Here is a 14,995-nt window from a genome sequence, read left to right on the forward strand (position 1 = left end):
TCAGTCATGTTCTCTTCACTCATTCCCCCATAAACTTTGAACTTCTTCAGGTTGCAGACGTGGGTCTTTTCATACTTGCCAAAGGTAATGCTCTGAACTATTGCAGGCCTCTCAAGTTTCAGAATCAAATACTGGAGAAAAAGAATCAAACAATTTATTAAGGCCAAGAATAACTATGAGAGAACTTATGCAATCGGATTCAATGGTAAGTGATCAACAACGCTGGCATAACAAAAGTGTTTGTTTAAAAATAAAACAAAAAATGTTGAGCAAAAGAATAATCATTATGGTTTAAAAATTGACAAATCACATCTTTAAACAGAATGAAATTCCTTGAAATGGTTAACAAAAACAACAGCTATCAATGCTTTCCGTTGGGTATAAAATATTTTGCATTTCAGAAGAGGCTTGGTAAAGTTCCAGGACACAGCTTCTATGGTTGAAAGTATATCGGATCAATGGCATTTTAGCTAGATGGATCAAGAACTGACCTGGGAATAGGGAAGTTGTAAAAGCACAGGGTATTGAGCTTGTGTTAACTATTAGATGAGTCTGTTTGACCCTAATCTTTGGAATGTTAAGTAAATGCTCAAGAGCTACGGACTATATTTAATGTAGGTAATTCAATCTGGTGTCAGAAATATAATAGATGGGTACACAATACTAATGAAGACCTGGATGTGACTATCAATTTAAACTCAATAACAAACCAACTGCATACTGGGAGAGAGGATGCAGAGGCTTATAGTCTTGTCAAGAAACCTGGCGTTTGGCACATCTGGAGAATGATATGTAGTGTTTAGCTTAAATGTGCAAAGAAAACTGGGGTTTAAGTTAACGGTGGCTTTGCAGACAGATGAAAACACGAGGATCCTGCCAAACTTGGATGTCTAAATTTCTAGAAGAAACGTCTGTCTTTTGCAGTTGGTGTCTCTGCTATCAGCAATTAGAAAATTTACACTTGCTAATTTTAAACTAGCTACCAGCATTATCAGCTTTTATTAGTGAGTAAAACAAATCAAGGTGAAGTCAAATATTCAATTTCCATGTCTCCCAGATTAATGTACTTTCTAAAGTAAAATTAGTTTAGATTTAATTGCATTGATATCTACTCAAATTTGTCATTTAGTTTCTACGACAAAATGATGGAGGAGAAAACTGAGAAAATTACACAAATTATTGATAAACAAAATGAACAAAAGGTACAACAGCTATAAGGGAGGAAGCATTCAACTTCAAACAGACTTGCTAATTACAGAATACATCAGTTAAATGTGTGTTTACGGTGGGGCTTTTTTTAAAAGTCCCACATACAGTCCATTTAAAAATGTACTGATGGGGGGTCACATGATGAAAGCATTGGAGTGGCTGCGTTTCCATGAGCTCTGGTGCTATTCAGCTTTTAACCCAACGTACACCCATAATTATTTGATCCTGGTGTGTATATATATAATCTGTGCTGTGTTCCTGGAAGATCCTGGCTGAGTTTTGGCAAAACGGATCAAAATCAAGTCAAGAAAATCCTTGTTTGATCAAGGCGGTTGGAGACAGCTGGGATGAGGCTCAGTTTGCGGTGACGGCTTCGCTGATGAGTGGGACTACGGTTCAGTGATGCTGTCGGCGTCGAGATGATGGCCGCCGTTATGAGTGAAGTTGCGGACAATGGTCACGGCTCCCTGGCACAGATTTTTATTGGCAAACTGAGATATCCAAAAGAGAACGGATAAAGCGGAAAAGAGAATCGAGAGGGCAGTTTCCTTGGTAAAGGCTCACCCTCAGTTCTTGGAAATTCAGCTGCATGGTATGTCAACTATCCTGATTGTTTCAGGAAGATGGGGCCAGAGAAGAAACACCTGTATGACCCGTCTCCAGAGGGGAGCTGGGGATGAATTCCCTGCTGAATTGCTTTTTTAATTAATTTGTGGGACATGGGCATCGCTGGTTGGCCAGCATTTATTGCCCATCCCTAGTTGCCTGGGGGCAGTTATAAGGTCAACCATATTGCTGTGGCTCTGGAGTCACATGTAAGCCAGACCAATAAAAAAGGCAGATTTCCTTCCCTAAAAGGACATTAGTGAACCAGATGGGTTTTTCCTACAATCGACAACGGTTTCATGGTCATCAATAGATTCTTAATTCCAGATTTTTTTTAAACTGATTTCAAATTCCACCAGCTGCCGTGGCGGGATTCATACCCGGGTCCCCAGAATATTAGCTGAGTTTCTGGATTAATAGTCTAGCAATAATACCACGAGGCCATTGCCTTCCGAATTTGAGAACTGGTTGCCATATTTTCACAATCTTGATTTGAAGGCCAGGCACTTCGATGGAGCACATTGTGTCCAGTCTTTGAGGTCTCGGGTCAGTCGAAGACTCCAATCACTGGGCTTGTATTGTCTTGTCCTGTGTGTTCGTCGAGAAGGGTTAGAGGTAGTGGACCTGTCGAGTCCTCTCCACCTGCCGGGGTCGAAGGTTTTCTTCACTGGAGCTTCAGGATGACATCGTGGCGGAGGTGCAGAAGCTTCGATGAAAGTCTGGATGGATTTTGAGTGTTGCTCAATGATCCTGTCATGGCTTTGGCCCTTTCAAGCTCCGAGGTCATATTACCTGCAGTTGGTCATTAATCATGAACTTTGTTCCCCAATGATTATACTCCTGATTGCGATATTGTCCTTTATTCTGACACGGTATATACGAGTACAGAGGCATTTGTCACCTGTTTTTGTGCGAAAATTAGGATAGTCTAATTTTTCTTTTTCATGGTATTCGTGCACCATTGTGCTCCGAACGTGGAACAAGGGAGGCTGCAGTCTAATGTAGATTGCCATTTGCATTCAATCTTGGTTTTGATGATTGGTACCGGGGGATCGGAGTGGGTGGGAGTCTGCCCGGCCTGCTTCAGGTACTAAATTTTGGGTTTCAGCGCTTGCAATACCGAGATATTCCCTTCTTTGGGGATTGTTTATGGGTCTCCTTCCTTCCATTGAGGAGCATGCTGAGTTGGTTGCATGACATGAAGGTTGTGCAGCATTAATCTGTATTTTTTTTATAGGTGCTGTAATCCTTGCATTTACACCATTTTTAGTATCCTTCACTTTATTCACAGCTGGGTGGCAGGTAGCTGGTTTGGTATAGAGATGGTTGATATGGCCTTACAAGTCCTAGTTGTGGGTGAGGAAGTTCCCCCTGAGAACAATTGGGGTCGTGTTTTCCTTTTGTATGTGTGTTATTTTGGGATTAAGGAATCCTTGCTGGTTTCCTATGAAAGTACAGACAGATCATATATTCTGGAAAAGACAGGCTAATTTTCTTTTTGTCATTGGCGTTCCTGGTGTTGTTTGTGTGGGGGAATTATGTTCTGGTGCACGACCGGGTGTGGTTTGTTCACCCTTAGATATCTAGCCTTGTTCGGTTGGTCTTCTCTTTTAGCTTGACTCCGCGGGTAGTGACAGTGGTTACTTGATTACTTGGCTCAATGAATGTAGAGTGGGCATATTACCCTGTTGTTACGGTTTCTCTGATGAGGGGAAATGGATCGATGGCGAGGCCTAAATGACACCTCTGGGGTGCCTAGAGTCAGATGTTGGGCAAGGGAGTAGGTTGCCCTCCCCCGAGACCTCCCCTTCTGGACAGCTCTCCTTCTTGAGACTTGGTTCCCCTGTGGATCAGCATTCACAAATCTATACCCACAGTTCATCTGACCTCCACTTTCAGTTCCTTCTGTGGGAGCAGTGGATATGCAATGCACAAGGATCAGAGTACTAACAGGAGTCGATCATTCATCTGTCCTCAAACATCTCAAATCTCCACTGCACCAGGAACGCGCAACCGTTCATGAACATTTTTGGGCCTCCTTATAATTTTCTTTTGACTGTAAATTTAAATAAAATCTAGTCCCCAAAATAAAATATGTAATAGCTGTAATAGAGGAATTGTTAAGTAAAGTCCTAGACATCGCAAACCGTGCAAAGATTTGGACATAACGAAGTATAAAATATTGATGCACACAACAGTATGTGGTACTCTTTAAAAACTGCCACTAGAGCATGGTATCTCCTGCATTATAGATCACAAGCAGGCAAGAGCACAACACTGTTAGAAATTACGCTGATTGAATTTCATATTTCATTCCAGAGTACTGAAAATCCTTTGCTGTTTTTAAGTTATGCAAATTTCTTCAACATACTGCAACACTTTTCATAAATTTCCAGCTAAATAAATTGTGGAAAACTGCAGTCCATTTGATTCACATCCTATGTCAAAGCAATAGATCTGCATCACTCTCTTTTGGTCCTGAAATTTCTGCTCTATTTTACATCCAAAGGTCAATTAATATTTTTTATTTGTCTGTACAATTCACTTACTTTCCATGATGATGGGCTTACAACATATAAAAACTATCAGGAAAAGGTACAACCACAAATTCCTCCAACCTCAAAATGCAATCAAATGCAAATGTGAGAATGGAACTTGATGCGAGTTAGGGTTCTAGCAGCAGAACTTTGCAGGAGTTGATTTGTCTGGAGGGAAGAGCATTGGACTAATGGAGTCTGCAAAGTTAAGAAAAGTAGAAGTGGTCTTTGGAGATGGGGAAGATATGGTTTAGAAGCTCAGCTCAGAAACAAACTGGAAGACAAGGATATGAACATGCTAGTTCAGTCTGAAACAACGATGGGAGATCTGGGTGGCATCAATGACAAGAGTTTGTGACTGCAAATGAAGACAATGGCTTCTTTGGTCTGTACTTAATTACGAACACTGCACCTCACCCAGAATCAAATGCAAATCAAGCAGGCTGACAACATAGAGACAAGAGAGGTGGGTAGTGAGATAGAGCTAGGCATCATTAGTACACATGTGGAACTTAATGCCATGATTTTGAATGAACTCAGACTGGTTAAGCCTCCAGACAATACGAGTGGTGTGCTCCCTTTAATAGGAGGCAGCTAATCATGTACCTGTGGGGCTATGCTAAAATTTCTATAAATTAACAATTATGACCCAGTTTCTTTGTTGACAAACGTTTTCAACCAAATCTAACAAACCCGCACATTCTGTTATGCCCCACTTTTACCCCATCATCACCTCAAGCCAGAGCTCAGAGCAAGTTTATCCTCAGATAATTACATAGTTTTAAATTGTCAATAGCAACGAAAACAAGGGTGCATCTGTAAAATACAATAAATTACTCATTCTGTTCCATATATCTGCACATATACATCATGGCAGAAGTGCACAGATGCATATTCCATAGAATTGGAAACAGTCTGACAATAGATCAGATACGTCAGCAAAAAATTACTTTTACCATGAGAAACTCTCAAAATCACCAATAATGACGGAATCTTACATTTGTTGTTAGGAGCACTATCGGGTACAAATGTCAGAATTAGATTTAGTATCCAATGGAACTTCACTTGCAGGAAATTAAACTGAGGTTACCCCAACTGATTGCAAAGCACTTGTGTTTTTCTTTACATTAAGAGTCAAGAAAGAGATGGCGAGGCAGAAGTTTAGGGAAGGAATTCCCATCAGTAAGGCCAAGACATCTGGAGGACTTACCACTAATGAAGAAGTGAAATCTAGGAATGCATGATGCTGTATTCAGCAGTTTCTTTGCAATCATCCCAGTTTATGGAGCATAAAATATTTCTCTAATAACGTTTCCAAGATATAAATGGAGTAAATCAACGTGGTTGCAATCGAAATTATTTTAACTTCATGCAACCACCTTCAAATTGCCATTGGACAGACTCAGCTGGTAAGGGATAGGAAGACATTCACAAAGGTTTTTGAATGCGATAAAGTCACACACAAGTATCAGTTCAGGGCTTTAGGATTAGGCTCATAACTACAGTCACACAAAAATGTAAGTGCTTGTCGCAACCGCTAAATACCAGCAACAGGGTTGAACAGAATGAAAAGAAAGAAATGTATTCCTCACCTCAATTAAAACACAATATACATTTGTGAAGCAAAGGGAAATAGTGTGCATCAGCTTTAAAGGATTAATGCAAGAGGAGGAATTATACAAAAGTATAATTATACAAGGGAGAGTGAAAAACAAAGAGCAGAAACGTGAAGTCCTTCACCTGAGGGGGATAGTTGCTTTCAGAGGACCACCTTGAAGACTGGTCATGAGGTTTATCCACCAAAATATTCCTGAAAGAAAGCACAATATCTTTGTTAGTTCTTCAGTCAATCTCCTTTCCCTCAAGCGGTGTAACCCCTTCAGTCTTGTCTGACAGCATTAACAGGATTCCTTAATAACTCCCTTAGATCAAGATATCTGCAGAGTCAATGCCTGAGCGCATCACATTTAACTGAAATTACAAGATAATTTGTTCTTGTGGAGGGGCTTTTACAGCACCATACATACAAACTGAAAGAACAACACAAATTGTGACATGAGTAAAGACAATTAACATTAGATTCCTGGCCTTGCCAGATAGCTCAATACCCTATTTTAGGTTGAAACAATTAAGCAAAATTAAACAAACTAAGGGACAAATCAAGAGATTTGGAATACTCCCCATCAAGTAAAAATATAAATTGCAAAGGAAACTTGCAACATAAAAGCAAAGCGTGATTAACGGGGTCGCTAAAACACCCCAGTCCCCGTGGTGCCCCATCGGGCAGGGAAGGCCAGATGGCTCAAAGAAAGTTAATACTCGATCCACACCCATTCATTTGCCCACCGTTTGCCTCCTACATCTGTCCACTGTGCAGAAAAATCAAAATCCTGCAACTTTCTAAACGTTCTCACCAAGGCCGAATCCAGGAAGCTGACATCTGCTTCTTGAGAAGATTTCAATTAATCTCAGTTTGTCAGATTGTAGGACTAGAAAGGAATCTCAGACTTCAATTTATTTTTGATCGAGAGGGTTGGCCCTTCATATTACAATTTCAAGTGCAATGCTCCATTGTGCAATACATATTCATTTAGTCATGATGCAAGTTCTAGACATTTACAATTCCAGCAGACAGGCCCCACACAAACTCTTGATTGCAGGTGAGGAATAGGGCATCAACTCAATATAGCCATCAATTCTGGGCATTTCCAAGCAGGCATTACTACAATGGCAGGAACCTAGGAATAAATTGCTCCAATTCAGGGGCTGTTGTGCAAGAATACAAACAACCTTCCACGATGCGACTGGAGGGAAAACTGAAGGAGATCAATTGTAAAATCCCATACAGTCATTCCATTTGTATAAAGCACAGGCTCTGTGAAATTGGGCAGCACGGTAGCACAGTGGTTAGCACTGCTACTTCACAGCTCCAGGGGCCTGGGTTCGATTCCCAGCTTGGGTCACTGTCTGTGTGCAGTTTGCACATTCTTCTCGTGTCTGCGTGGGTTTCCTCCGGGTGCTCTGGTTTCCTCCCACAGTCCAAAGATGTGCGGGTTAAGTTATGGCCATGCTAAAATTGCCCCTTAGTGTCCTGAGATGCATAGGTTAGAGGGACTAGTGGGTAAATATGTAGGGATATGGGGGGTAGGGTCTGGGTGGGATTGTGGTTGGTGTGGACTCGATGGGCCAAATGGCCTCTTTCTGCACTGTAGGGTTTCTATGATTCATAGAACATAGAACAGTACAGCACAGAACAGGCCCTTCGGCCCACGATGTTGTGCCGAGCTTTATCTGAAACCAAGATCAAGCTATCCCACTCCCTATCATCCTGGTGTGCTCCATGTGCCTGTCCAATAACCGCTTAAATGTTTCTAAAGTGTCTGACTCCACTATCACTGCAGGCAGTCCATTCCACACCCCAACCACTCTCTGCGTAAAGAACCTACCTCTGATATCCGTCCTGTATCTCCCACCACGAACCCTATAGTTATGCCCCCTTGTAATAGCTCCATCCACCCGAGGAAATAGTCTTTGAACGTTCACTCTATCTATCCCCTTCATCATTTTATACACCTCTATTAAGTCTCCCCTCAGCCTCCTCCGCTCCAGAGAGAATAGCCCTAGCTCCCTCAACCTTTCCTCATATGACCTACCCTCCAAACCAGGCAGCATCCTGGTAAATCTCCTCTGCACTCCTTCCAGCGCTTCCACATCCTTCCCATAGTGAGGTGACCAGAACTGCACACAATATTCCAAATGTGGTCTCACCAAGGTCCTGTACAGTTGCAGCATAACCCACGGCTCTTAAACTCCAACCCCCTGTTAATAAAAGCTAACACACTACAGGCCTTCTTCACAGCTCTATCCACTTGAGTGGCAACCTTTAGAGATCTGTGGATATGGACCCCAAGATCTCTCTGTTCCTCCACAGTCTTCAGAACCCTACCTTTGACCCTGTAATCCACATTTAAATTTGTCCTACCAAAATGAATCACCTCACATTTATCAGGGTTAAACTCCATTTGCCATTTTTCAGCCCAGCTTTGCATCCTATCTATGTCTCTTTGCAGCCTACAACAGCCCTCCACCTCATCCACTACTCCACCAATCTTGGTGTCATCAGCAAATTTACTGATCCACCCTTCAGCCCCCTCCTCTAAGTCATTAATAAAAATCACAAAGAGCAGAGGACCAAGCACTGATCCCTGCGGCACACCGCTAGCAACCTGCCTCCAATCCGAAAATTTTCCATCGACCACCACCCTCTGTCTTCGGTCAGACAGCCAGTTGCCTATCCAATCGGCCAACTTTCCCTCTATCCCACACCTCCTCACTTTCATCATAAGCCGACCATGGGGGACCTTATCAAACGCCTTACTAAAATCCATGTATATGACATCAACTGCCCTACCTTCATCAACACACTTAGTTACCTCCTCAAAAAATTCTATCAAATTTGTGAGGCACGACTTGCCCTTCACGAATCCGTGCTGACTATCTCGGATTAATCCGCATCTTTCTAAATGGTCGTAAATCCCATCCCTAAGGACCCTTTCCATCAATTTACCAACCACCGAAGTAAGACTAACCGGTCTATAATTACCAGGGTCATTTCTATTCCCTTTCTTAAACAGAGGAACAACATTCGCCATTCTCCAGTCCTCTGGCACCATCCCCGTGGACAGCGAGGACCCAAAGATCAACGCCAAAGGCTCTGCAATCTCATCCCTTGCCTCCCAAAGAATCCTAGGATACATTTCATCAGGCCCAGGGGACTTATCGACCTTCAGTTTATTCAAAACTGCCAAGACATCCTCCCTCCGAACATCTATTTCCTCCAGCCTATTAGCCTGTAACACCTTCTCTTCCTCAAAAACATGGCCCCTCTCCTTGGTGAACACTGAAGAAAAGTATTCATTCATCACCTCGCCTATCTCTACTGACTCCATACACAAGTTCCCACTACTGTCCTTGACCGGCCCTAACCTCACCCTGGTCATTCTTTTATTCCTCACATAAGAGTAAAAAGCCTTGGGGTTTTCCTTGATCCGACCCGCCAAGGACTTCTCATGTCCCCTCCTAGCTCTCCTAAGCCCCTTTTTCAGCTCATTCCTTGCTAACTTGTAACCCTCAATCGAGCCATCTGAACCTTGTTTCCTCATCCCTACATAAGCTTCCCTCTTCCTTTTCACAAGACATTCCACCTCTTTTGTGAACCATGGTTCCCTCACTCGGCCATTTCCTCCCTGCCTGACAGGAACATACCTATCAAGGACATCCAGTATTTGTTCCTTGAAAAAATTCCACTTTTCATTAGTTCCTTTCTCTGACAGTTTCTGTCAAATACATTCATGTAACAATCTGTCCTCTTTTGAAGTTGACTAGAACTGGATTAATTAGACTTTAAGACTCCAGATCACCATAGAGAGTGCACTTAACCTCTGCAGAAGCAATTCTAATTTTGAAACAGGGGCTTTAAGTTAACAATGGAGAATGGAATGGTAAAATTAGGACACAATGAATGAGAGGTACATATATGCTCGGATTTTCAGTAGCCAAATGGTCAGTCTCAAGGCAAATTCAAATGATAACACAATTACACTTACTATGGATTTGATTTAAGATTGAATGTTATTCACGGCTTCACAGTAAAGGTTCAGGTAGAAATTAAACATGCAACTAGCGTAGCTTCAACAATGGTTGACAGCCATAGTATGCCTATTTCTGCACCAACCAATTAGCGCCTGTAAGCTATTCATTTTTATTTCAGCTAAAACATGCAAGAAAAATGCACGTTTAACCATTATTTTGATAAAGTATCAAGACAGAACAACCAATTATTGTTAAGCAGCAAGTAAACCAAAATTGGTTTGACCTGTATGCTCGCAGATATTACCTTTCCATCACAATGGCACCACAGTGTGGCAAGAGAACAGATAGGATAGAAAGGTTGCTGAGATGACAATGTAACAGGATACTGACCAGGATACTAACCAGGACATGAAGCCCCTATCATTGTGTATGTTCATCAATCTGTTCAATAACTTAATGAACAAAGTTAAACACAGCAAGAATTAGACAATGAAAGCTTGTTTTTAAAATTGGTATGGAAGACGAAGCCAAACACAGCAGGAACTTTGGCTAGCTTTAAGACCTGAATAGGCATCACTCATGCTTCCCGATAAGTTGATTACACACAAGTTTCTCGACATAAGGCTGCTCTGTATACGGTCATAAGGTGAGTATTTTTTTTAACAAATTGTTTTTTATTTATTTACAGGATTTGAGTATCGCTAGCAAGACCAGCAAGTGTCACCCATCCCCAACTGAGCATGATGTGGTAGTGGTGAGCCACCTCAAACTGCTGCAGTCCATCCGATGTAGGTATACCCACTGTGCTATTAGGGAGGGAGTTCCAGGATTTTGACCCAATGGCAGTAAAGGAACAGTGATGTAGTTGGTGTGTGGCTTCGATAGGAGCTTACAGGTGGTGTTCCCATGCACCCCATACAACTGTGCAAGGTGTTTCTGGACAGTTTTGGTCCCCTTACTTGAAGGATATCATTGCATTGGGAGAAGTTCAGAGAAGGTTTGCTCAACTGATGGTTGGAGTTATTTCATGATGGATGGATGGATGGACAGGTTGTGTCTGTATCCACTGGAGTTCAGAAGAATGAGAGGTGATCTTGAAACATAAAAAATCCTGAAGGGACTTGAAAGGGTGGATGCTGAGGTTGTTTCCCCTCATGAGAGATTTCAGAACCAGGAGAGACTGTTTAAAAATAAGGGGCCTCCCATTTACGATGGCTGGGAGGAGAATTTTTCTCTCTCTGAAGATCATCCATTTGCGGAATTTTCTTCCCCAGAGTGATGGAAGCAGGGTCATTAAATACTTCTGCAGCTGAGTAAGAAAATTCTTGACTAACAAGGAGGGCAAAGGGTATGGGGGCAAGGAGGAAAGTAGAGTTGAGGCCACAATCAGACAGCCATGGGTTGCAAATGATGGAGCAGGCTCGAAGGCTAACTGGCCTGCTCCTAGCTCATATTTGCATGTTCTCAGGTTCATATGTATTCTGCCCTTCTTTAGTGGTAGAGATCATGGATTTGCAAGGTGCTGGCGAAGGAGGTTTAGCAAGTTGCTGTAATGCATCTTGTAGATGGTACACACTGCTGCCACAGAGTCGGTGATAGAGGGAGTGAATGTTTAAGGTGGTGGATGAGGTGCTGATCGAGCAGGTTACTTTATCCTAGACGCTGTCAAGTTTCTTGAATGTTGTTGGAGCTGCACTCATCCAGGCAAGTGGGGAGTATTCCATCAGACTCCTGACTTGTGCCTTGTAGTAGGCAGGCTCTGGGGAGTCAGATAAGTTTAATTACTGAAGAATTCCCAGCCTCTGTTACAGCCAGTGTTTATATGACTGATCCAGTTAAGTTTCTGGTCAATGTAACTCCCAGGATATTGATGGTGGGCTTGTCAGTAATGGTAATACCATTGAAAGAAATGGGCAGATGGTTAGATTATCCCTTGTTAGAGATGACCAGTGCTGGACACTTGTGTGACAGAAATGTTACTTGCCACTTACCAGCTGAAGCATGAATGCTGCCATCCAATGGTATGAAACACTTCACAAACATCAGCACGCATCCTCACTTCTGACCTAATGCTGGAGGGCAAATATTTAAAGGTGGATAGCTGGGCCTAAGACACTACCCTGAGGAACTTCTAAAGCAATTTCCTGTGGCTGAGATGGTTGGCAACCACAACATTTGTGCTCAGTATGGCACCAACCAATTCGCACTGACTTCAATTTTGCGAGGGCTTCTTGAAACCACACTGACTCAACCAAGCTTTTGCTGGATAATATTAAGTATACTTGTCAGACATACTGTCTCTTGCTTCGCAAATCTGTTATTGAGAAGGTTATGGGGTTATTTGCCAGATCAGATAGTGTCTGATTGCCCCAATTAAGTTAGAGAAGACAATAATGATCAACCTTTCAAAAGTTTAACCCGCAAATTACATTTAGTACAGGATGGAGATGTGGCTGTCACTGTGCTGTAGCACTAACCGTTAAATCCTCATGTCTGCAATCTTCACACTAGCTTGCGATTCTTTCAATTGGTTGCTATTGGATTTATGATTAAGCCTTCTTATTGTATTGGTTATGATCCATACCAATACAAAATATTTCAGGCAGCCCTTCTATCAGGGGCTTCAAAATTTCTTCTGGGACAGCAGAATGTTGCAGCTCACATTGTGCAATGATTTGAGGGCATTTTGTACAGTCGAAGATTATTGGCAACAGAGCCGCTCTGCAAACGTTATTTGAAAAGGATAATCGGCAAGAATAATGCAAGTTTAATTCAGGTGACATAACTGCAAGACCCAGGTAAAAACTGCTGAAAGATCCTGACGCATGCACAATGCACTGGTCACATTTTAGACGTCACCGGCCAGTCAGTTTCACACACAATTTCCTCTTGGCACCCATTGCTGAACATATTGGTAACTGAGAATGAAAAGCTGAAAATAATCACCAAAAAAGAAGCAACCTGCTCTCGAGTAGAACGGGACTCAACATGCCAGCCAAGCATTCTCAAAGATTAGCTGCAAGATCAGCTGTTCATTCCTGCACCAGATGATCTTGTCGGCAGGAGCTAATTCTACCAAAAGTCAAGTCTCTAATTTCCAGTGGGACAAGCTGCTGCCGACAGGATCAGCTGATGTTGAAATAGCTGATCTTGCAGCTAACCTACCAGGAACTTGGCTGCAGCAGGTTCAGGGCAGGTGCTGTCTGAGACCAGGGTCAGGTCAGGTTCCTGCGGGCAACAGGATCAAGTCATGAATAGATTTCAAGTTATTCTGGCAGTCAAGTTGCACAGTGGCAAATCATTCACTGTATATTACGCCGATAAAACGCAATACCATTGCATTTACTTCCAGCCTACAGTGACATGAATACTTCAACTTACACTTAGAGCATTTACTATAAAAGCCTGACAGCAATACTGCAAGTTATATGATTACGTTCAGTGCAACCACTCCAGGATGAACAACTTAAAGATTTATGGCACATCTGATTTAAACAGTACAGCCCCATACAATATATACTACTGTTCATTACAAATTGACTTTATCCCTGAAAGCAAACATTCTTCTTCAATCATATTCCCAGTTAATACTGCAAAGAAGTACTGAGCAGCAATCTAGTTATTTCAAAAAACAACTGATTAAACCTCAATCTCTAGTTTCTCTGTGATTTTCCAGTGTTAAATGGTGAAGTAGACCTGAAGAAATCCCATTGTTCCTCATCAGTTCTTGACTTTACTATCAATCTTTGTAATCCAGGGACTCTTGGCACGGATAGTGTTTTCCTTACGTCAACAATTAGTAAGGGAAAAAGCCATGAGGTGGACCGAGTAGTTCCCTTGCGCCAGTGGATCTCAATGTGGGGTCCATAGACCACTGACAGTCCAAGAGGGGCTTCCGGGTAGTCAGCGGGCTGGTCCAAAATGCAAATCACCGTCATGCCAACACCATAGCCAAGGCCATGCAAAGCTAACAGACCAGAATGCTCAGCCCCACCAATCGAGTCACATGACACACTCAGAGTGACTCCTGCATGTGAGGCACGAGGCAACAAAAGCACAAGCAACATGTTCCTAAGCAAAATTTGTATTACTGTTGCAACATACAACTGAGAGAACAGGTTTCCAACACTTGCAGGGGCTGATAATGAGAGAGAAGGAACCAACTGAACATGGAGCCCAACATGGAACTGAAGCTTTCCAGCTTGTAACCAGACGTCACTGTCAGTCTATCAAAAGCACTCCCATCCAACCCATTTATTCCGATTAGTTTTTTTTGCAAAAGCAGGTCGTGTAGGGCTGGTAAGGTGGTCCATGAAGTCATTGGTCTAAGGGATCAGTGGACTAAATATTCGAGAACCACTGCCTTAAGCTAATCCAATCTATCCCATACATCTGCTCAATATCCCTCAACCTCTTTTTTGCTCCAAAAACATTCAAGTGTCTTGTCAACCCAGTTATCTTGTTCACTCAACAGCTTTCCTGGGTAATGCCAGAGCAATTACTTTAAGTAAAAAATTCCACCCGGCCTCTCTCGCTTGTTTCTGGTTCCGTACACAGATACTTTAGCTAAATATTTAGATTTTATCAAATATCAAACAGTTAAAATTAGATCAATAAGTGTATAGCTATTGAAAAGAAATTGGAGCCCTTCCAGTAGAGATGAAGCAAAATTCTTCACTGCTCCTGGCAACAGCTAAGGAATAGGAATCAAACAGTTCAACACAAAAAGCTGCGACACAAGTACGGCATGCATATTTGAAGCCCAAGATACTTTAAACAAAGCAATAACTAAAATTGCAGCTTTCAAAAAGTTAAAAGGGCTATGTAGTTGAAAGATTGATTCGAAGACTGAATTCAAGTGGGATGAGGTGAAACTTTTTCACTGTTCATTTTAGCTTCCAGCATCCACAGCATTTTGCTTTTAGACCATTGCAACCTTAAAATATATTCAAAGCTGAAGCATCCTCAACCCTCTGGGGTAGAGTATTCCAAAGATTCACAACCCTTTGAGCAAGGCCTCAGTACTAACTGATCTGCCCTTTAGCCCAAGT

The 14,995-nt window shown here is 42.2% G+C and overlaps 1 protein-coding gene across 3 annotated transcripts in view; it reads right to left on the reverse strand.

The window, feature by feature from the left end:
* The window catches only part of mkln1 (muskelin 1, intracellular mediator containing kelch motifs), a 162,050-nt gene that overhangs the window by 122,579 nt on the left and 24,476 nt on the right, over positions 1-14,995 (reverse strand). For all 3 annotated transcript variants that reach the window (XM_078235844.1, XM_078235843.1, XM_078235845.1), the window contains exons 2-3: positions 6,093-6,162; positions 1-131 (exon numbers count right to left, since the gene is read on the reverse strand). The exon at positions 1-131 is cut by the window's left edge and continues 12 nt beyond it. In XM_078235844.1, the coding sequence (XP_078091970.1) occupies positions 1-131; positions 6,093-6,162 (201 nt within the window). The remainder of the gene's footprint in view (positions 132-6,092; positions 6,163-14,995) is intronic.

The sequence above is a fragment of the Mustelus asterias genome, chromosome 19 (assembly GCF_964213995.1).
Source record: "Mustelus asterias chromosome 19, sMusAst1.hap1.1, whole genome shotgun sequence".
In the NCBI taxonomy this organism is placed as follows: domain Eukaryota; kingdom Metazoa; phylum Chordata; class Chondrichthyes; order Carcharhiniformes; family Triakidae; genus Mustelus; species Mustelus asterias.